We start from the raw sequence: 23921 nt of genomic DNA on the forward strand, positions 1-23921 counted from the left end.
TTCCCACCAGACTTGGCGGAGCTGGGGAAGGAAAGGCCAAAGGCAGGAAAGTGGGGTCGAGTTGGAGGCGGAAGAGCGTCCAGGCCATTTGTTCGGCTTAAAGGAAGGGTAGAAAGAACCCCGCGGGCAGTCGCCGCTCCTTAGGGAGGCGGGTGCGCGCGCAGCCGGTGCAGGGTGCGCGCAAGGCGGGGAAAGAGGTGCGTTTCCTCTCCATCCACCGCCTTCTCCTCCTGCCCGTAGCGTGCGCTCTACTCGGTGGAGGGGGGCAGGGGGGTTGAGGGGGAAAGAAGGTCACTTTGGGATTGTCGCGAGACACAGCCGTTTAACGGTGAGAACGGGTGCGCGGGGAAGGAAACCTCGCGCGCTCCCCTGGAGCCGTTTCCTGATTGGTTGAAAGCAGGGGAGGAGGCGGGAACTCAGTACGTCTTTGCGTGTGGGAGCGCGGGGGGCGGCGCCAGGAGGCCGACCCTCCCCCTCCGATTGGTCCGCGAAGTGTTGTGTGTGTGTGTGTGTGTGTGTGTGTGTGTGTGTGTGTATGTATGTGTATGTGGCGGGCACGCGCGCGCGCCCCCAGCGGTAGCGGGCCTTGAGTGGCAGGAGTTGGGGGGGGCGCCCTCGGAGCGGGCGGAGGGGAGGGGGGGGAAGAGCAGGTCCGGGTGAGAGTGAGCCGGACGCTCCGGGCGGCGAGGGGGGCGGGGGGGAGCAGCGCCGCGGCCGCCACCGCCTCCGCCTGGGACGAGGGGGGGGTGGGGGTGGGGGACGGACGAGCCCCGATGCCGGGGGAGACGGAAGAGCCGCGATTCCCGGAGCAGCAGGAGCTAGCAGCGGGAGTGGCGGCGGCCCAGGCGGCTCCGGCGGAATCGCAACCCCGGCCCGCGGAGACGACGACGACGGCGACGCCTGCGGGGACCACGAGCAGCCGCGTGCTGAGGGGAGGTCGGGACCGGGGCCGGGCCGCCGCGGCCGCCGCCGCCGCTGCTGCTGCCGCGGTGTCCCGTCGGAGGAAGGCCGAGTATCCCCGTCGGCGGAGGAGCAGCCCCAGCGCCAGGCCTCCTGACGGCCCCGGGCAGCCGGGCCAGGCCGCGAAGCCCCCGTCGCCCGCGCAGGGCAAGAAGACTCCGCGGCTCCAGTGAGTAAACGCGGGGTTTTGAGACGGTGGGGAAAGAGACCCCCCGGTGCCCGCACGCAGCCCTCCCGGCTCCCGTAGCGCCCGCTCCACGTGACGCCCGCTCGCCCTGCCCCCTGCCGGCTCCGCACGCCAGATGTCACGCCGCGGCCCGGCGCCCTCCTGCACCCTCCCCGCCCCCACCCCGGCGCCCTGCGGGGAGCGACCTGCCTCCGACCTCCGCACCCCCTTTGTCAGCCCGTCCCCTTCCCCCGGGCGCCCCTCCATTAGGCTGCACGGCCCCATGAGGGCACGCGCAGCTCGTGTGTGCGTGTAGTTGGAGGGTTCTCCAAACTCCCCTCGATTGTCACACTTAGCTTCTCATTCTCTTAGTTCGGGGATAAACAACATCTCTGCCCATTTTAAGAGACACGAGTTAAGGATTTTTTTTTTTTATCTACTAGCGAACATATATTCTTTTGATTTATTTTTTTACATTTGTGTAAATGTAGAAACGTCATCTGAAAGGAACTGTTCCCTAGACGTAATAACAGGAATCGCGAACCCAAAGCCAGGAGCATGTTTTGTTTTGCTTATTAATGTTCACAGGTTAAGAATCCTGAAGCACACAACGTTTGTAAATTACAGAGATTAGTCACCTTAACTGTCGAGTTCCTTACTGAAGACATATTTATTTTCCCCGTAGGTGAAAACACTTAGTAATAATCAAGGAAAATTGAAGGAGAGGGGTGCTGGTTTCAGACGCCCCATTATTCTGCCAATAGAGTTAGCTTCTTACTGAACGCAGAATGTTTTTACAGCTTAAAACAGACCTTCCAAAATGAGGAGTTAAGTCTGTGACTTGAACTCACATGACCTTCTGAGTTTTGACGGTGACTTAATAAAAATTACAGCATTTACTGTATGAAATTCCTACTTCGTTCTGTAACAAAATCTAAGAAAATTTTCAGCTGAAGAACTGTAATAGCTGTAGATAGAGACTTTTTATGTTCCCAAGGATTTTATACTTCTATATTTAGTCTTCTACACTATAGAAGTTACCAGTCTTAGATATAAATGTCTTACCCTACCAATCTCTGTCCATTTTGTTCCCTATTGGGAATTAGATGTGGAGCAATGACCTATGTGACCTCAGTTTATGTAAATTAAGTAGCAAGTGAAGTACTTGTTCTTGCCTTATAGTAAATACTAAGTAAAACTTGGTTCTTTGAATAATGGTAGTGACATGGCAGATGAATGGATGATTTGTAGTGGTGGGTTTCCCCTCCTGTCCATCCTGTGAAAAAGCACTAGGGTTTTGTGGGGTTTTTTTTCAGAGATTTAAATGTCTGCATTTTGAGGTAGTTATACTTCAGTAGTAGTTTTCCCTGTTGTGACTATTTTTCCCCCTAACTGGGCAAAAAGAACCCATGGAGGTTTTTATATTTGGAGAATGATGGACGAGGTACTGGCAATTGAAATCAAACTATGTAAGTTTGATTTCAAATATAGTCATAGGCCTAGTGCCACTGTGCATGTGCCACTACCTGCCCCCATCACATCTGTAATTGTAGCTACTCAGGAGGCTGAGATCTGCGGATCATGCCAGCCCTGCACAGTAAAGTCTGTGAGACTCTTCTTCATTTAACTACCAAAAAGCAGGAAGATACATAGCTGTAAGTCAAATGTTAGAGTGCTAGCCTTGTGCAAAAAAGCTCCAGGACAGCACCCAGACCCTATCTGTGTTCAAGCTCCAGGACAGGCACCAATATATAATGCATATATAATGTGTATAATATGTGTTACACACCTGTCATGCATGACACATAACAGAAGAATGTATGAATGTAATAATATGTTACACGTACAGTATAACATTGTAAAACAATTATATAATATGTATAACATATATAATCATAAACTAAAGGCTAGTAGCAAAGAAAGATAAACTTGGACAGTTTATATACTCATACTGTTTAAAAATTAGACCCATCATTTGCCAAATCTTAGACAATAAGTTACATAGGTAACAGTTCTCACTTTAAATGCAGAAGTTTATATATACTCTGTTGTTTGGTCCTTTAAGTTCTATAAGAAATGTGGTAGTGTTGGTATAGTAGTTTTGGAATGCTGAAACATTGCTGCTTTTTGCTAGTATAGAAACCATGGAATTGTCAAACTAAGACTGGATTAAAATGCCAAATAGCTTCATTTCATTCATTCTTTTTATCCACTGTTACAATGTCCTGTGCATTTCCTATTTTAAAACTCAGACAATACTTTTTGAAACAAGGTAACTGGTGGATAAACTATTAGCCAATACTTGAGTCTTTTTAAAAGTCTTCCTTTGGGTTCAAATGGATTTTACAGATGAAACAAAGTATTCTTATTTTCTGGTGCTTTGAATTCAGTTTATTTTGTTTCCCTAAAAGGAAAATGGAAGCTGGGAATGAATGAGGTTTAGTGATAGAGTGCTTGCCTAGCTTATGAAGCCCTGGATTCCATTCCTCAGTATCACATAAAAAGAAAAAGTGGCAAGTGGTTCTGTGGCTCAAATGGTGCCCAGGCCCGGAGTTCAAGCCCCATAACTGGCAAAAAAAGAAAAAAAAAGTAAAATGACAACCATTAAATAGAATTAAGAGCCCCTGATACTGTGAGTCAAGAAAACTAACAGCCTTTGCCTCCAGAGAATTTCAGTTGTACAGACTGCAATCCTAAGTGATCAGGACCCTAGAATCACCAGTAGAGTAGTAGACACATTGAACCATTTTGAAGAGCTTTTTTTTTCCCTTCAAAATATTTAGCAATTACTGTTGGGTTTTTTTTTTCACTTCCAGCTAGAATAGTTACCTTGTGTTAATTGGAATGTTTTGTAATAAAATTTTAAATTATACTAACCTTTTTAAAAATATGAAAGAAAAAATGATACTATTTTTACAGTTTTCAATTGTATTAACTTTATTTGCAAAACATAAAATAAAAATCTTTAGGGCTGGGAATGTGGCTTAATGGCAGAGTACTTGTCTAGCATGCATGGTTCCCTGGGTTTGATTCCTCAGTATCACATAAACAAAAGAAACAAAAAAATAAAAATCTTTATACTGTTTGGATAGTATAAACTATTTTTATGATAAAATCCCAAAGCTTGTTTATTTCTAGATTGGGATAATTTGGAGGAGTTCGCTGTACAATACCTACCAGCTATGTATTAGTCTGTAGAGTACAAATTACACTTATTTATGATATAGAATTTAGATATAGACTTTTATTTATTTGGTTTCTTGGTGGTTCTAAGATTTGAACTTGGGCACATGTTTTCACGGCAGACCTTCTACAGTATCCTTTCCCCAGGCATTTTTTGTTTTGGTTATTTTCAGGGGTAAGGTCTACCATTTTTGTCTAGAGCCAACTTTGGTCTCAGACCACAAGCCTCTTACCTTTGCACTGCTTAAATTAGGTGTGTACCACAACATCTGACATGCTGATTAAGATACAGGGGGCTGCCTGACATGTTGCCTGGGCTAACCTCAATCTACAAGCTTGGATATAGCTAGTTATGAGTCACTACACCTGTCCTTGATTTTAACAGACAGCTTTTAGGTTGTTTTATTGAGGTTTATACCCAGTTTTTACTATGAAAACTATTGAGTATGTTTAAAGTAAATAAGCCAGTGTTATCACCTAGGTCCTGAGCTTGCACAGATTTTGTGTTACACTTGCCTTTCTTTTCTTTTTTTTTTTTTTTTTTGGGGGGGGGGGGCCAGTCCTGGGCCTTGGACTCAGGGCCTGAGCACTGTCCCTGGCTTCTTCCCGCTCAAGGCTAGCACTCTGCCACTTGAGCCACAGCGCCGCTTCTGGCCGTTTTCTGTATATGTGGTGCTGGGGAATCGAACCTAGGGCCTCGTGTATCCGAGGCAGGCACTCTTGCCACTAGGCTATATCCCCAACCCCACACTTGCCTTTCTAACACCCTTCTTTCTTGGCAGAAGTGTTTCAGAGAGTATCTTGAACATATTGTTTCATCCCTAGTTACTCTTCATCTGAGTGAAATAAGGACATTAATTTTTTTTATGTATAAGCATTTAATGGAATTTTTTTGCACATCAGTATGTCTATAATTAAAAAACTTTAGGTCAGTATTCTAACTGCTCTGTTTTGAAAGTTACATGTGACTACTAAAATTAACACTAATCAAAATTAAAAACTCAGTTCTTCCATTACACTAGCTATTTCAGGTGCTCAGTAACCCAGTGTGACTGGCATTGAATAGTAGAGATACAGAATCTTCTCACTAGTGCTGAAAATGAGGTTTTGCTTTTCAATAGTACTCAGTACTTCGCTACATGCTTTTGAAGATGAACCTCAGAGAAAGAAGTAGTTATATTACAAGAAAATGTACAAGATTATTCATTTGATTTTTGTGTTTTCTTTATTTCAGATGCATAGAAAAAATAACTGATAAAGGTAAGATTCTTACTTATGTGTAAACTGCTCTGATTATATTAGAAAGTAGAATGAGCTACAGCCTGCTCATTCAAAAGTTTTCCATTTTAAAGGGACTTTTGTTGAATAAAATGTTACTTGAGTTGATAGAATCCTATTTAGCTGGTAGCAAGCAGATTTAGACAGTAGAATATTTGCATTATTTAGAAAATAAGGGAATCAAGAGAAAAGTTGTATTATATACAGAACAAACCACATCAGTCTTGGTACTTACTGATAGAGACTTAAAATTGCAGGTTATAAAGAGTGAAAGTAAGGTGTTCTAACATTTCAACCTGGTGAATAATTAAATCTGTAGAGTTTTAGCAAACAGGATATTTACACTGAATATAATTTACTGCTTTTTTGGATTGGGAAAAGAAGCTGAACGTGTTTTTTCTTTTTAAATACTTAAAGAGACTTGATTCTGGCTTTGCCTATTGGTCTATTAAAATTGCCTCCATCATGTTGAGCAGGCTGCTCATTTATTACATTTTTCTTTTCTAGTAATCCACTGTTCCTTGATGTGACATTAAAATGCATAACATCCTCCTTAAAACCGAAACATGTATTCTCAATCATGTTTCATTTATTGTGTACACTCTTGACCCAGTCCTACCATAGCCAGTGTCCAACTCCTGCAGTTCACTTAATGAAGTAACCAATTTCACAGTCCACTTACAGACAGCTTACTCCTTTCTCCTCTTCCTTCTTTACTCCTTCTTTTCCTCTCCTCCCTTTTTACTTCTCTGCTCTTCTCTTTAGCCTCCCAAATAGCTGAGATTGTAAGCATGTGCCATACCACCACATTCCGCTTAGCCTGCTTCTGTTTCATTCTGTGTGTGTGTGTGTGTGTGTGTGTGTGTGTATGTTTGTGTGTTACTTGAAGTTTTTGTGTTGTTGTTTTTTTTAATAAGGAATGCTTTGCAGCTATGTAAGGCAAAATAAAAACTTGGATTTTATGTCATTTAGGGGAGTGATCTGATTAGAATTGATACTTGAATTGATGGCTGTTCAGGTTTCTGGGTTGCTCTGATTCTTAGAATTTAAAACTAATGTCTGATATTTTATACCATTTAAATTTTTTGTGTAGAAAGCTTTACATGATTATTTTGTCAGCCAGTAGTTTTATTGCTCTTCGTTGTTATTTGGAAAATAAGTGTTACATTTGCCAAGAATTATTTTCTGTGTTTGGGGATTCATTTACTAGAGATTCTTAGATTGTGAGAAAAATGAAGGAATGAACGTATTAGAGCTGTTTACCCTAGATTGTTTTCGGGAAATTTGGAGAAATGGTGGAAATTGGATCCCTTTTTTTGGTAATATATTAGATAATTTTTGTGTAGCTGTCCTAAAAAACAAAGTTGACATATGTATAGTTTGTACAACTGTGAGGAGATTAAAACTTCATTCTAGGGTAATTCATTTCCAAAATCTACCTTACTTTAATCCACCAGCTAATTGTTCTGGGTCTGGATGTTCTCAAAATCAAATGCCCGTATCTTTACTAGTTCACTTATTGGAGTGGCTGTTCAACTCTAAATAGTATATAGGTATGTACGAACTGTATCTAACATGTGGACCAGGTCCACCCTTGATGAGACTATTTGCTTTTTGGCAAACTAAGCTCTGTACTTAGAGAGGATAAAGAATTTTTCAGGATAGACAGAAACTTTCAGGTTGTTTAGGCCGTACTTAAGGCTGGCAGTTTGAATCCCTGAAGGTATCCCCTCTTCGCCCATTTTGGGTTTCCTGATTAGCAGCACTCACCAATTTCATTATATTCAATAGTTTGACCCCAGTGTTCAAAGTTGTGAAAGACATGGTCACCAAAGCCTTTCCTGTTTTCCTTGACTCGAAGTCTGCTTTGGTAATTCTTTTGCCTATCTCTATTACCACCTCATACCATGGGCTGTCAGTGCTTACTTGACTACTGAAGTAGAGTTATTATAAATCTAATCATGTTAGAGAACTAAGTGCAAAAATTCCATAACCAATTTAGAAGACTCCTTAAGATTCCTTTCTTCTAGAACCACTGTCAGAGCAGAACCTGTATTAGCCAGGTTCTTCAGAGAGAGAGAGAACCAGTAGGATAGACCAAGAGGTAGATATGAAGGAATTGATTCATGGAGTTTAAAAAAATGGTAGAGCACTTGGGTTGCTTTCATATTTTAGATGTTGTGAATAATGCTGAAATGAATATGGGATTGCCACCTCTGCTCCTGGGCACCAATTTAACTTCCTTTGTCTATATACCTAGAAATAAGTACAATGGGTCTATTTTTAGTGTTTTAAGGAACCACCACACCATTTTCTAAAAGTGCTATATGAATTTACATTCCCACTAATAGTGTACAGGTTCCCTTTCCTCTAAACCTTCATCATTTACCATTCTTTTTGATAAGTGTTACCCTTAATAGGTACAAAGCAGTTTGAGTTTAATTTACATTTCCCTGATGGTATTCCTTAACTTCTGTTATTTTGAAAAGTGGTATATGTATGCACACATAGTACGCTATGCAGCCTTTAAAAAATAAGGCAGTTCTATGATTTTGAACAACATGGGTGGAACTGGAAGGTATTGGGTTAATTAGCCTGAAATTAGCCACAGAAAAACATATGATTTGAAGGGCTGGAAATGTGGCTTTGCCTTGTATACATGAAGCCAGCACTACATATACAGAAAAAGCCATTCGTGGTGCTGTGACTCAAGTGGTAAAGTGCTAGCCTTGAGCAAAAAGAAGCCAGGGACAGTGCTCAGGCCCTGAGTTCAAGCCCCAGGACTGGCAAAAAAAAAAAAAAAAGAAAGAAAAAGACATGATTGAATGTATATGTAATTATATATATACATATTATGTTATACATATAGTATATATTACATATATATGGAAAGGGAAGATGGTTCTCATAGGATATAAAGTTTCATTTAGACCAAAAGAATCAGTTTTAGTGATCTATTACACTATATACAGTGACAACAGTAAACAATAATGTATCAAATATTTCAGAATTGTTTAAATGAATTTTTAGTGCTGACCACCAACAGATTGCAAGACAAGAAAAACAGTAGTAGGGGTTGTAATTGCAAGAGTCTGTTGCATGGTTACCCATGCATGGAAGTCTGATTCTAAGCATGTTTTTTTAATCCAGTGTTTTTTAGTGGCAGGGAGAGGACTGTACCTAGAGACCATACACAAAGTTAACACAGACAGGAAAAAAGTGAACCTAGCACTCTGGTGGAAAAAAAAATAGGAATTTGAGCATTCAGAAGTCTTTACCAAAAGTTGACATTTGAGTAGAATGTTAATATCAGAGCTGGTAGAACTAAGCAGGCACTCTTAACTTTGAGTTGAGGGCAAAGTGATTAAATGGAGGTTAAAAAAAATAAGTAGTAAAGGAGGGAAACTCTCCTAACTCTTGTCCCTACATAGCAAGATAAAGAATGTCTACAAATGAACTGGCCCAAGGAAAAGATGTTCCCATGGAAGAATTTGTTGTGTTTTGTTGTTGTTTTTGTTGTTGTTGTTGAGATGGTCTTACAAAGGCTAGTCTTAAGTTCACAATTCTCTTGCCTCAGCCTCCTGAGTGTTGCCATCTATAATGGGAAAAGTAGTTATAACTGTCTCATGTGGTGTTTTGTTTTTTTTCTTTCAGAATTTAGTGTAATAAAAATCATTAGGGGCTGGGAATATGGCCTAGTGGTAGAGTGCTTGCCGTGCATACATGAAAGGCCCTGGGTTCGATTCCTTAGCACTACATGTATAGAAAAAGCCAAAAGTGGTGCTGTAGCTCAAGTGGTAAAGTGCTAGCCTTGAGCAAAAAGAAGCCAAGGGCAGTGCTTAGGCCCTGAGTTCAAGCCCCAGCAATGGCCAAAAAAAAAAAAAAAATCAACTACATCGAACAATGTTGGTTATATGGAATGTCAGATTGTCTTGTTAACAGTTAACAGCTAGCTCAATTGTTAGATCCACATTCTAAGTGACTTTGTATATGCCCTGTAATTTCATTATGTAATTTTACAGCTTAATGTTAAAAGGTAGTTTTCTTTTCATGGTGCTTGCCAAATACCTCTCAGCTCACCACCACCACCACTCCTCACCTTATGTACTAAGTACAGATATTCCCCAACTTTAATTTTCTCATGCTAAGTATTTCTCATCTCTAATTCTTTGTCTTCAGTGTTTGCCCTCCCTCAAACTATTTTGTGTGGCCTATTATTACAGTAAGCCCTTAGCTAGTCTCTAGATAGCTGTTCCTGTTCCACTTAGGTCTACTCTTCATGTTTTCTCTGCTCTAGTCATTTTGATCTTATTTCCAGTTCTCACTTCAGTATATTCTTCTCTACTTCTGTGGCCACTTTCTCATCCTTTAGAATTCAGTAATAATCTATTTAAATCTCAACTACGAGCTAATTGTTACCTAAAGAAACCATTATTTCAGCCAACACTAGTTTTATGAGCTAATGATTCAAAGAGAAAAGCATTCTTTCACGTTCTTTCTTTTTTTTCTTTTTTTTTTTTGGCCAGTCCTGGGGCTTGGACTCAGGGCCTGAGCACTGTCCCTGGCTTCTTTTTGCTCAAGGCTAGCTAGCACTGTGCCACTTGAGCCACATCACCGCTTCTGGCCGTTTTCTGTATATGTGGTGCTGGGGAATTGAACCCAGGGCCTCATGTATACGAGGCAAGCACTCTTGCCACTAGGCCATATCCCCAGCCCCTCTTTCACTTTCTTAAAGCCAAAGCAGTCTTATGGGTATTTAAGAGACAAAATAATTAACCTGATGCCTAAACCTAGAAAGTCACAAAATTTTAATATCTATAGAAATGTTATAAAAGTTCATTTGAGTTTTCATCCTTTATTACCTTTTCTTTCAGTATCCCTAGGAGTTCTTCTTCCCTGAATAGTAGTTAGTAGTAAGCAATGAGAGATAGCTACAAATAAGAAATGAAAAAAAATCCATATTAAGTAATAACATCTATCTATATTATATACCATACATATGGTATAGATATGATATGTAGATATATAATATCTATAATGTATAATATCTATGCCAAATAAATCTTGGTGATATTAAAAATAAGTGGAGCAACTTGAGTTTTAAAAAAAAAAATGTGTTGTTTTGTTTTATTTCTTTATTTATTGCCAATCCAGGGGCTGGAACTCGAGGCCTGGGCTCCCTGAGCCTCTCTGTGCTCAGGCTAGCACTCTACTACTTGAGCCACAGCGCCACTTCCAGCTTTTTCTGTTTATGTGGTACTGAGGAATCAAACCCAGGGCCTTCATGCAAGCACTGTACTACTAAGCCACATTCCCAGCTCCTAAAAAAGTAATTTCTTTTATCCTATTTAAACAAACACATTGGTGAAAATAGCCCTCCAACCACATCTCAAGACCTTTAGCAAAATTCATGTGCCTAAGATGTTTCCTATGTTGTAATCTTTTAAGTTTTTGAGAGCCCTCCAACTGCTCCCCTCCGTTTTGCATGGCTTCTAGCATTTCACAGGGTTTCAGTTTCTCCACCTTCTCTTAGGCACTAGTTTTCCTCTTTTCCCCCATTTAGCACATTAATTGTACAATGTATGAGTTTTGTTTTAATATTTCCATGTATATACATATACTTCTTATTCTGTCGGTCACCTTTACCTGATTTTTTTTTAGTTAGCTGTTACATTTGTGCATTAAATCCAATTAGTTTATTTTAATAACTGGTATAATTTAGCTTCTGTTTCATCAAATTACTCTGACATATTTTGCATGTTTCGTTTAGTACAGCACTTTTTAGTAGATAGGGCAACAAACCATTTAGGGTAATGACATTAAAGATAAGGGGTTTTGTTTTGAAAAGTTTTTAATATTTCATTTTTGATGTGTTAAGAATTGGGCCCAGGGGCTGGGGATATGGCCTAGTGGCAAGAGTGCCTGCCTCGTATACATGAGGCCCTAGGTTCGATTCCCCAGCACCACATATACAGAAAACGGCCAGAAGTGGCGCTGTGGCTCAAGTGGCACAGTGCTAGCCTTGAGCAAAAAGGAAGCCAGGGACAGTGCTCAGGCCCTGAGTCCAAGGCCCAGGACTGGCCAAAAAAAAAAAAAAAAAAAAAAGAATTGGGCCTAGAGCCTAAGTGCCTTTTCATGACTGTATTTATAATTAGTAGGTATTTAGAGGTGATTGTTGGTTAACTGTAAACTTGAAAAGAATGGTATATATTTTTATACAGATCCCAAAGAAGAGAAAGAAGACAAGTCTACCCTTCCTCAGGAAGTGTCCATTGCTACAACTAGACCTAGCCGGGGCTGGCGCAGTAGTAGTAGGACATCTGTCTCTCGCCTACGGGACACTGAGAATACCCGAAGCTCTCGGTCCAAGACTGGTTCACTGCAGCTCATCTGCAAGTCAGAGCCAATTACAGATCAGCTTGACTATGGTACAGTGCAAGCTGTTACTTTTATGGCTGCTTACTATCTAGTTTGTTTTTATTTTAACATAGTGTTAAATATTTACCTAAGTGTCTTAACTTTTGGGAAGTTTACTTCATCTCCTTTTATGTAATTATCACATGCAATAATTTGGCTTAAATCTTGGAAACACAGAGAAAAGATCTCATATATAAAGTTTTGTTTTGGCTTTATTCTAGAAGTTTCAGAAGAACATCAGTCTCCTGGTGGCATTAGGTAAGAAAGTATATTTTTAAACCTTGAATACTCAGTCACATGAAACAATTCAGAAGTTGAAAGATTTTGAGCTGTAACAGAAATTAACCTCAGTTTGAATATTATACTTAAATCTCTTATTTGACCTTGATTGCAGCTTAAGCTTTGTCATATTTAGATACATAAGTCTAGAGACCATGTCTTGTGTAACTTCTGTGCTTAGGTTTATTATAACCATTTTAGGCATAACTGGAATGAAAGGTATTTTGACTCAATTTTGAGAATTTATCAGTAAGTATCCTCTTGTTGTTTTCTCTGTTGGTGGGTCTTGTGTGATCTATGAGATAACCAGACATAATATTATATAAATTTGTTTTTTGCTTCTTAGTGTCATTGAACTGTTACCCCAGTATCTTTATTTGATAAAGTGATAGTATAGCTAAGATTTCTTTATTTTGTATTCTGGTAATTATATAGATTAAAACAACTAGCTTACAGTCCAACTACATCCTAAGGATGAAAATCTTGGTTAAAAATTTATGTGAATTTTTGGCCACTTCTAAACAAATCACTAACTCCAGGCAGATGGGACCATTGCAACCAGAACTTCTCATTTGTATTTGCTTACTTTTAGTAGTGGTGAGGAAGAAGAGGAAGAAGAGATGTTAATCAGTGAAGAGGAGATACCGTTCAAAGATGACCCAAGAGATGAGACCTACAAGCCCCACTTAGAAAGGCAGGCCTCACATTTAACTCTTATTTGTCATGGAAAATAAGTAGGAAAGCACTTGTCTTGTTGTCAAACTAAATATATTTACTAGTAATTTTTAAAGGTATGATTTTTGAACTCGTCTGTAAATTTAACATTCTTTCAGTCCTCTCTTCCATTTGTCGAACTTAAATTTGAGTGTATGCAGATTATTAGATGTGTGCATGTTTTATCTTTTTAAAGTAACATGATGAGCCCTGAACCTTAATATTTATATTTTTTTACTTACTGTCTCTTTACAACTACAATGAGATTGGATTTTTAGCCTTGGGGGTTCCTTCTGTACATACCATATGTATACATCATTACTGTGCATATGATGGGAAATTGTAGTTCATGAACTGAGAATCATAATTTTATGCTAGGTCAATGATAAACTTAAACCTGCTATCACAGACTGCCTCGAAAGAAAAAACAAAACACTTGGGTAGAATAACTGGTGAAATGCATTTGTGTTTTCAGGGAAACCCCAAAGCCACGGAGGAAATCAGGGAAGGTGAAAGAAGAGAAGGAAAAGAAGGAAATTAAAGTTGAAGTAGAAGTAGAGGTAAAAGAAGAAGAGAATGAAATTAGAGAAGATGAGGAACCTCCTAGGAAGTAAGTAGGCAATGTCCATGAAAAATGAAATCGGCTGGAAACCATTTGTGGAAATAGGATGAGACCAGAGGGATATGAACATGTATATACTTCAAAATACAATTTTTTTTTAATTTAAAAAGAAACTTTGCCTTAATCAGCTGCAAGTTTCACGGGAGAATCTCCTCAGAATCTTGAAAAGTTTGAACTTTTAAGTGAATGAAATACAACTCCATATAAACAAGGGAGAGTCAGTACCTATAAGGGAGAGTCAGTACCTATAAGGACACAAAGAGAATAGAAACAACTCTTAACAAATATGGCAAATACAGTTCCTGTTCTAAGAACAACAAATGAAAGGATGTGATATTCTTGAGTTGATTAAATGCCTTTTGTCATCCACCCCTTTTCATTTCAGAAATAAGATTTAAGTGCTAGACTTCTCTGTTTTATTACAAGGAAAGTAGTTTGTTTTTTTTAGGGTTTTTAGATAATAAACTCTCTACATTTAAGCTGATTAAATTTGACAAACTTTTTATAACAACTCTTCAGGAAATTTTGAAATTTCAGGTCAGCATGGTAAAGTATAGTTTATGAATTGCATATATTTCTGTTGCATACTTATTTGAAAGTGGCATTGTACTACTTCAGAATAAAGTCTGGCTTATCTTTGGTTTTATATATTCTGAGTTATCCTTCTTTGTGTCTGACACCTGCCAGCCATCCTACCATCTAGAATACAGTAGACCCTTAGTATCCAGGGAATGTGATTACAAGGAGACTGCCATTGGCAACAAATTATGAGTGTTCAGCATACAAAAGAGCTCAGTATTCTAATAATGCTTAAATATACCTTCCTCTTGTATATACTGTAGGCATTCATGATTTGAAACTCCACGGAGCATGTGTTCTGTTACTGTTACACATTTTAGTACTGCTCACCAAAAACTCAAATCTTGTTTCATCCTCTTTTTCTTAAATACAATTACTTGACTCACTTTCCCAAATTGTGCCCAACTTCCACTAAATAGCACCTTCAACAGATCTAAAATTTTCCATTGATTGCTTAAATTAAGCACATTACCTGCTGGTTTTGGGTACCATTTATGTCTTAGAGACATATTTTCACAAAATTAATGATAGGGAAACACGGTGATGATTTAAATACAGCTGATGATAGCCTGGGACTAGCTCAGAGCTCTGGATCAACTGAGCTGTGTAACCTACATGCAAGAATATCTGCTTACCCTACTTGGTCAGAACCACATATAAATATAAGAGTAAGGGTTTAGTGTATGTGACCATTTACTTTCTCTTTATTATAGGAGAGGAAGAAGACGAAAAGATGACAAAAGTCCACGGTTACCGAAAAGGAGGTAAGAAGTTTATTTCCTAGGGTTTTGTTGTTTTGTTTTGTTTTTTGTTTTGTGCTTGTCCTGGGGCTTGAACTCAGGGCCTAGCCACTGTTGTTTGTTTTGGGCTACTTTTGTGGTTAATTGGAGATAAGAGTCTCACGGACTTTCCTGCCCAGGCTGGCTTTGAATCATGATCCTCAGATTCAGCCTCCTGAGTAGCTAGGATTACAGGTGTGAGACACCTGGGCCCAGCTTATTCCTGGGCTTTTGCACCTGTTTTCTGGTGCTAGGCACTTGCCTTGCTTATGTAGCTTTCATACTAAACCTGCTGGAATAGCTTATTACAAAATTGCACAAATGTGGCGTTACTAGTATTCATAATGCACAAATGATGGCTTTTTATTACAGGATGGTGAACTTTCTAAATTTTAATTCTTCTTGCAGGGGATTGTTAGTTTATTTGTACCATTTTAAGCCCTGGTGAACATTTGGCAGTTTCTTGTTATCTTTATTACAAATCCTGTGCAACCTATATATTAGTGAAGAGATCTTAATTTTTCATATTATAAAGTAATTATTGTTTAAAATACAGAATGCCACTTTTCTTTTGCTAACTTTTCTCCAAAATTTTGATAATAGAAAAAAACCTCCAATCCAGTATGTTCGTTGTGAGATGGAGGGATGTGGAACTGTTCTTGCTCACCCTCGCTATTTGCAGGTGAGTAGAGATGTAACATAACAGCCATTCAGGTTATATCCCATTATCTGTCCTTACACCTCAGGAGAACTGGTATTTGTACATGCTTTATTATTGACATATAATATTAACTGAAATATTATTTTAAGTTTATAATTATTTTAGTAATTCTAACATATCCCACTTCTGCTAGCACAAGATACTTGAAACCAGATAGTTTATACAGAACCAGGAATTTAGTATCTTATGGAAATCCAAGAACACTGCACCACCATCTGGAAAGGGCCTTCTTGAAGGGTGACCCTGTAATGTAGTGAAAGGCCAAAGATGAAGACTTGGGTGAGGAGGAGGAAAGAAGGACCCGTGACCTCATTTTTATAACAATCCTCTTTCCATGCTAGCAAATTTCACTCATTCATGAAAGCAGAACATTCATATACTTCCTTTTAGATGTTACCTTTCAGTGTGTGAACTCTGGGGGATACACTTACACATTAGCACATCCTGGTTCCAAAGGGAAAAAGTGAACAAAAAGACTAAATAATAACCTGAGCCCACATAGGACTCCTCTCAGAATTATGGAGTGGTACCATATTTCCCAACATGGAACAAATACCTCTAGAATATAAAAGGTGATGATAGTAATACACTAAGATACAGAAAAATATATTTTATTTTAATGTGCATTAGAAAAAATGAATTTAGCGACTCAAATCTGATTGTACAGAGCCAATAAAAGATATTTGGGTTTTTTATTTTTAGTGAACTGATTTTTTTTTAAATGAAGTGGGGATTTAGTTTATAATCAGTTCTAGCAGAACCATGAGATAGATCATGGTCATGGTTCTGTTATAACAGTCACTGCTATTTTGCTATGTGTCATTTGCTGTACTAAACACTGTAAAATATATGATCTTTATTCTCATAACAATATTACGAGACAGTTTTCCTCATATTACAAGTAAGAAACTGTAACTTAAAGTATTTAAGTAAGTATATCTCCTAAGATCTCACTGCTGGTGGATGACAGACATTAGAATCTAGATGTGCATATTAACGTAACCTATCTTCTTAATCTTAAGAATTTTACTCTTCAACTTCCTCATCCTAACAAAGTTACTTGGTTTTCCTTTAGACCTCTTGACTTAGCAAAGAAAAGAACTCTCAGGAAACCGTAATGTTTTCCTTTTTTGCTTTCCTTTTCTGTTTAGCACCACATAAAATATCAGCACTTGCTGAAGAAGAAATATGTGTGTCCCCATCCCTCCTGTGGACGACTCTTCAGGCTCCAGAAGCAACTTCTGCGACATGCTAAACATCATACAGGTAGCTTCTGTGGTATTTTTCTTCCTGTTTTTAGTGATTTTAGGATTTGACTCCAAAGAAAACATTATACCTACTAGGCAGCTCTTCTACTGGTTACTTTCGAAATAGGGTCAAGATGTTTTCAAGTACCCAAATAAACTGTACTTTAGGAATAAGCCTTCTGTAAAAGTCTTATTATCAGTGAGTTTGAAAATAAAATGGATTGGAATACATTTCATTAAACTGGACATGGTGACATGCACCTATAATCCTAGCACTTAGGAAGCTAAAGCAGAGGACTCTTTAAACAGCCAGGGCTATGTAGTGAAACCTGCCTAAACAGCAACAAAAGAAATACCCCTGCACCTGATCAAATTACACACACACCGCACATTCATAGTGATTTTTAAAAAATTAAGCCAGGCACTGGAGGCTCACTCCTGTTTTCTTAGCTACTCAGGCTGAGATCTGAGGATCACAGTTGGAAGCTAGAAAACCAGAAGTGATGCTGTAGCTCAAGTGGTAGAGTGCTAGCCTTGAGCAGAAGGGCTCAAGGACAGCTCCCAAACCCTGAGTTAAAGTCCCACAACCAACAAAAAATAAAGAAAACTCTTTAGTTTGCATTCATGTGATGTTGATAAATTTTACAAGTGACAAAATGGCTTTTGAACATTCATCTTTTAATTTCTTTTTACAACTTTTATAACAGGATAATGATGATTTACTGAGCATATATTTTTCTACCAATGGTGAACTGAACAGTTTATATATGTTTTTGATAATCTATCCAACACCTAAGTTAGGTTTAGCCTTGATTTATAGTTAAAAAACAGTAGCAGTAGTAGCAGTAGTAAGAAATTTACCTGTGATTGGCTGACTGATTTTTTGACATAACTAGGATTTCTGAGTTCTGGTCTAGGCAGATACTTGTAGTAGCTTTTGTGGACTTAAAGTCATGAACATTGGGAAGAAAGCCAAAATAGTTAAAGAGGCTTAGTTATAATGTATAACCATTAAGTAGCTCCTGGAATTGACAGTTTGGGAAATTTTCATAAAGGTAGCTGTTAAATTTGTATCCAATAACATGTTCCTACTCCTACAGGAAAGTGCAATTTATATCATAGAATGGACTCAGTCCCACACATTTGTAGCACTGACAACCTCAGTGCAGTTCAACTTGAAAGGACAAATTGGGCTGATAATTAGTGGCACATACTACTAACTGGGTATGTCCCAAACACTTGATTACTATGTATATTCCCTTCTCAATCTTGATAAGACCGGGAGTTGGTTGTTGCCCCTTCCCTAACATCATACTGAGCTACATACGCTGCCCTTCATTTGCTCTCTGTGTAAATTAGGCAAGTTGTAGCTCACTTTTCCTTAACTGTAAATTAGGGACCATGTGTAACAGTTATGTTTTGGCTAAATATCATCAGTCTGCTATGAGAAATGGTCCTATAAACACATTCTATTCCAAATGTTACTAGTTTCATGGTTTTCTTTTGCAAATTAGCATTTATGAACTGTGTTTGCAGATAAAATCTACCTATTGAGTGTCTCCCAGATTTTCATAAAAGTGGACAAAACTTCCTTGTTAGGACTATGTATTTTTAAACCTTGCTGTACACAGTGTGGAACACAGACCAGTCAGCATTGTTATCTTTGAGTTTTTGTTACCTTAAGATACTATAGCACATGTTCGTGGGAAGGGCACAAGTTGAGGGAGAAAAGGTAAGCAAGTGCAGTCATTATATAAAAATCATTATACTTAAAACATGACTTGTGGAATTGAAACCTCTTTGTATGGCTATTTAATTAAAAACAGCACATCAGAGTCAGAGTCTCTTCTGACATGGTGAGTCAGCTTTAATAAGATCCCCATGTGATTGAGAAAAAATATCACTCTTCTACACTTAGTTTTAAAAGATGTTTGGATATTATTTGCCTCTTAATTTACATTCATATTTTTACTTTGAATATATTTAGTAATTTTAAATGGAACAGAAAATGAGAGTATTAGTTTAACCAATATTCATTGAGAACCTGTTTGTCCATTGGCTTTCTAACCAAACTAAATAGACAAATAAGTACAAACAATGCTCTTTTATCCCATTATTTCACACTATATTACCTTACTCATCAAAAATGGTGTGGCGCCTAGGGGAAGAGAGTTATGGAGATGGTTGAATGGTGCAGAAGATGCAGCTAGGAGCGGAAAGTAAATGAGTAGTGTTAATATGTATTTGAGAAGTTATATTAGCAACTATCCTGGTTAACTTTTTTTGATAGTACTAGAGTGTGAGCTGGGGCCTTAGTTGAGCCCTGTGCCCAGCCCAGTGGTTTTTTAGGCAGAGTTTCTTATTTTGCCTGGAACTGAACTCAGGTCCTCAGGTCCTCCTACCTGTAGCCTCCCTGTATGTGGCTAGACTACCCACATGGCATCACCAGGACAGCTTTGTTTGTTTAGATTGGATCTTGCTAACTTTGCTCAAACTGGTTCCAGCCCTCCTTATCTCTGCCTGTGGAGTGCTGGGATCACAGGTATGAGTCCAGCCCAGACTGAAACAGTCAGATTACTATTTCAGCTATGGGTCAGTTTCTTTTTCCAAGGATAAGAGTAAACACCAGGCTGATAATAGTAGCTTATGCTTGTAATTTAATCTCCTTGAGAGACAAGAGTTTCAAGGCCAGCCTGGTAGCAAAATATTAGTGAGAGTATATCTCAGCAAGTATGGTAGATATAATGAAGCACATCTGGAATCCCAGTTACATGAAAGGACGTGGGTAAAAGGGTCTCTGAGACTGGCTTTGGCAAAAACTCAAGATATTGTCCAATAAATAAGGCAAGGAAGGACCAGATGCCTGGTTCATTTGTGGTTCTTGAGTTCAAATTCAGTATTGCAAAAAAGAAAAAGGATGAAATCCATGGGGAAATGTGGTTATTTTATAACCAATTTATTCAATCTGGATTATGGGTAAGACTGAGGTTAGGATTGCAGTTCTCTTACTTATACCTAGCTTTTGCTTGTTTTTAAAAAGTCACTTAAACTATGGACTAAACTAAAAATCAGAACATAAAAGAATAAATTAAATTTTGCTTACCACAGTGTTTATACATTGAAAACAGCATTGCTTTTTCTCTTAATTGACCTGTCTGATCACCAGAGCACCTTGGTGAGCTAAGAAAAATACTCAAGAGTTCAAACAGAATACTAACCACGTTATTTTTCTTCATAGATCAAAGGGATTATATTTGTGAATATTGTGCTCGGGCCTTCAAGAGTTCCCACAACTTGGCCGTGCACCGGATGATTCATACAGGCGAGAAGCCTTTGCAGTGAGTATTCCCTTGCTGGCAAACATCTGGGGAAGAGTTGTACACCTCACTTTTAGCTCTATTCCTTATAAATATGTCAGTGCTGTTGACAAAGAGCAGATATTGATCAGAGAAGCTACTTAGTGGCTTTTGTCTTGAAGCAAACAGAAAAAAAAAATCAAATTAGATATCCATGGTAGTAGTTTTCTAATCCTTCACAAAAAGTAAATGTTACTGATGTATGTGAGAGAGAGAAGAGAGAGTGAATTAAATTGGGGGCAGGAGGGTGGGGGGAGAGCAGGGAGAGAGGTCAGGGGGAAGGAGGCTAAGGTCTTACCTGACCCTTGAGTAAGAACTCTCTATTTCTCTTTGATTACCCATTCTGTCTTTGTTTCTCCTTAGATGTGAGATCTGTGGATTTACTTGTCGACAAAAAGCATCCCTTAATTGGCACATGAAAAAACACGATGCAGACTCCTTCTACCAGTTTTCTTGCAATATCTGTGGCAAAAAATTTGAGAAGAAGGACAGCGTAGTGGCCCACAAAGCAAAAAGCCACCCTGAGGTGCTGATTGCAGAAGCTCTGGCTGCCAATGCAGGCGCCCTCATCACCAGCACAGATATCTTGGGCACTAACCCAGAGTCCCTGGCACAACCTGCAGATGGCCAGGGACTTTCTCTTCTTCCTGAGCCCTTGGGAAACTCAACTTCAGGAGAGTGCCTGCTGCTAGAGGCTGAAGGGATGTCCAAGTCGTACTGCAGTGGAACAGAGCGGGTGAGCCTCATGGCTGATGGGAAGATCTTTGTGGGAAGTGGCAGCGGCGGGGGCGCTGAAGGGCTGGTCATGAACTCGGATATACTCGGTGCTACCACAGAGGTTCTGATTGAAGATTCAGACTCTACTGGACCTTAGTGGAAAGGAAGACTTTGGGCACTGGGACAGTTCAGACTTTGTATTTAAAACAAAAAGGACAAAAAAAAAAAAACAACCCAACAATTTAAAGCATTTAAAATCTAGTAAAATAACTGAAGGGCCTGCTCTTTCCATTGTGGATCACAGCACATACACCCATCCCCATCCCCTGGACTCCTTCTCTTATCTCCCCTAAAAATATCGATGTTACCTTTCCCACAAAGGTAGATAAAAAAGAAGCAGTCCCCATACTCAGTTCCAGCCAGCAGCAGACTTCCTGCTCATTGGCAGATCCCCTTCTCAGACCTGTAATTGATGTACTCTGGATCGGCTTTTAACTCTTAATAGTATATTACTGTCTTCTAAATCCTTTCTCCTCTTCTGCTGCCCTATGGTTCTGGCTTCTACCTACTGCAACACATGTATCCTCAAATAGTATATAATTCTAATCTCTGGAGGCTGGCAGCTTGACTTGGCACTTTAGGGCCCTCCCTTCCCCTCCCCCCCTTGCCATATGTGCTGTTAAAACACACATCTCTTTATCCCCTCTTCCTCCTTTCCCCTTGGGTTTGGGAGGAAAGATACACGGGGACCATCCCACCTCTAATCCCAGCACCTCAGTCCCCCTCCCCAAGTTCCCTAAGGCTCTTCTGGTGCTCACTTGCCTAGAAGCAGGCTCCCAAGAGGAATGGGCTGCCATCTACAGCCTCTGGCTGTACCATAGTGCTCTGGATCAATGAGAAAAGTCCCAGGCTAATGGCAAAATTTTGCACTTTGAACATGTGTGTTTTTTTTTTTCTTTTGTGTTGTGGAACCTGAGATTCCTTATTTATTAATGGAAAGTCTGATTTTTGGGGGTGGGGGAGGGCCTTTGTCTATATTTGGGGGGCTGGGAGAGATTATTCTGACATGGGATCCTTTCCACAAGAGGTACTTTAAAGGCAAAGCATAGGGTTGAAGAAGCACAGCCAGCCTCTAAAATCAGCTCTCCAGTGGCCTTAAAAGATAGCTGGTCCTCTGAACTAACAAAATCACTACAGTAGTCTAGTACTTTTTTGGAAGCCTTTTTAAAGGGAACGGTGATAGGTTTGTGGTAACTAGTGTGCTCTTGACATTTTTGCAGAGCATTAAGATTTAGAAATGTTGAAAGGATGAGAAGAGTGTTTTTCAGGGTCTGGATTACAGATAGAAGATTTTCTCTTGTGAGTTTTCTTTTTTCCCCAATCATTTCCTTACATATACCCCCTTACAAGCCTGATTCTGGCCTCTTATTTTGTTTTTGCTCTTGTTACTCCAGCTCCGTGTTAGTGGAAGACTTGTCATTAGTGAAGGAACAAAGTCAGGGATCTCAAAGTTGAAGAAAACGTCGCTGCTTTGTTTTCCTTTTAATAAACCTCAGAAGAGAAAAGGCTTCAATAAATAAAATTGATGTAATGGCTTTGTCTTTCACCTAAATTCTCACTTCCCTTGAGTAGGGATTTTCATATGCTATGTATTGTTTATTACTGTCAATGGGAGACACAGGTAGTTTTTATTTTTCTAGTTTATAATTCATAAGGTGGAAAACTTATTTGGGCTCATTTTTAGAGAATCAGAAAAGCAGCTCCTGTACTGTGAACCTTAGAAGCTAGAACTGAAGGCTTCCCCTATTCATTCATTGTCCATTGTCACAAGTGTATGATCGCTGTTGGAAAGAATGGAGTTTTACTGAGAACAAAATAAGAAACTGCTTGTTTTTCCAAACACTAAAACTACAAACTTTGATTTTTTCTTTATTTTTCCCCCCAAAAAGAAGAGCAACAAAATGTCATCTCTGAAAGAGGCTTACTGTTCTCCCACTCATGTCAGTGGTTGGGACGCCAGAGAATGGGGAGTGAGACACCTACAGTGAAGAGTTGAAAATATGCCATTGTTGTGGGGTGTTTTTTGTTTTGTTTTCCTTTAAGAGAATTGCAGATTTGCCATCCAGTGTGAGGGTCCAAAATGAAATCAGGAGAAAAGGGATATAGATTATTCACTCCTTCCTACAGTTGACTTTGGTACTTGTGAGTGGATTTGAAAATTCAGGAGATTGATGGGATGGGTCTGTGGCAGTTGTCAATTTTTGTACTGTTTGGCTGGCATCTGTATCCTGCACTTTTGATCCTTATTGCACTTAGTTTATCTCCATAGGTTTTCATTAAGGTTATTCATTAGATACAGTAGCCATCCACAGGAAAGCAAAGTGCATTAAAACAAATGCCTCTTCTTTCTGGAATGGGGGAAGGTGGATGAGTCCCTGAAAAAAACTAATTACCGTAACAGTCGAGTATTTTTATGAATTATACTGGTTTTTTTTCTTTTGAGAAAAGAGTGCCTAGCATAAGAGGGTTAGAAGCAAACTAAGCCCATTCCTATTTCTTTCCTGTTCATGCTATTTCATTCTTCCATGCAACTCATTTACTCTTGAAAGTCTATTTCATACTCTATAGAGTCACCTTTTTTATTCTTTAACTTAATACTCTTCATCTTGAATTGGCAATTCTAAATTCTGGGGATATAGGTGATATAACTAATTTTGGGGAGATGTGCTTGCTTGCCCCTTGTTTGTGCTTACCCAGGGTAATTTTTATAACTACACTTCTCAATATATTTCAGCACATTTAAACCAATGCTGGCTGGGAGTCCTTGGGATAAAGAACTAGGAAAGTACAAGAAAACATCCATGTAGAGTACTTGAACCTCCTTTGTACATGATCGGAGGGGG

General features: G+C 39.2%; 1 protein-coding gene and 1 long non-coding RNA gene across 3 annotated transcripts; one reads left to right on the top strand and one right to left on the bottom strand.

Annotated features, from left to right (window-relative positions):
• The first annotated feature begins 276 nt into the window (after positions 1 to 276).
• On the top strand, positions 277 to 23921 carry Zfp91 (ZFP91 zinc finger protein, atypical E3 ubiquitin ligase). 2 transcript variants are annotated; one of them, XM_048361639.1, is made up of 11 exons: positions 277 to 1129; positions 5544 to 5569; positions 11809 to 12015; positions 12226 to 12262; positions 12876 to 12977; positions 13473 to 13607; positions 14912 to 14962; positions 15581 to 15659; positions 16850 to 16964; positions 20184 to 20283; positions 20665 to 23921. In XM_048361639.1, exons 1-11 carry the CDS (start codon positions 774 to 776, stop codon positions 21173 to 21175), a joined length of 1719 nt encoding a protein of 572 aa, XP_048217596.1. In that variant the 5' UTR covers positions 277 to 773; the 3' UTR covers positions 21176 to 23921. The 2 variants fall into 2 exon arrangements, with proteins under 2 accessions (XP_048217596.1, XP_048217597.1); XM_048361640.1 differs by having other exon boundaries at positions 746 to 1129; positions 12879 to 12977.
• On the bottom strand, positions 4695 to 5537 carry LOC125362733. Its single transcript, XR_007213077.1, has 2 exons — positions 5054 to 5537; positions 4695 to 4829 (listed from the first exon to the last, which is right to left on the bottom strand). It is a non-coding gene; the product is annotated as an uncharacterized LOC125362733 (long non-coding RNA).

The sequence above is a fragment of the Perognathus longimembris genome, chromosome 13 (genome assembly GCF_023159225.1).
Source record: "Perognathus longimembris pacificus isolate PPM17 chromosome 13, ASM2315922v1, whole genome shotgun sequence".
Classification (NCBI taxonomy): Eukaryota; Metazoa; Chordata; class Mammalia; order Rodentia; family Heteromyidae; genus Perognathus; species Perognathus longimembris.

Coding starts and splice junctions, on each gene's coding strand:
- Zfp91 (XM_048361639.1), top strand. CDS start 774: ATGCCGGGGGAGACGGAAGAGCCGCGATTCCCGGAGCAGCAGGAGCTA. Junction 13,608..14,911: donor GATGAGGAACCTCCTAGGAA/GTAAGTAGGCAA, acceptor TCTTTATTATAG/GAGAGGAAGAAGACGAAAAG. Junction 16,965..20,183: donor ACATGCTAAACATCATACAG/GTAGCTTCTGTG, acceptor TTTTCTTCATAG/ATCAAAGGGATTATATTTGT.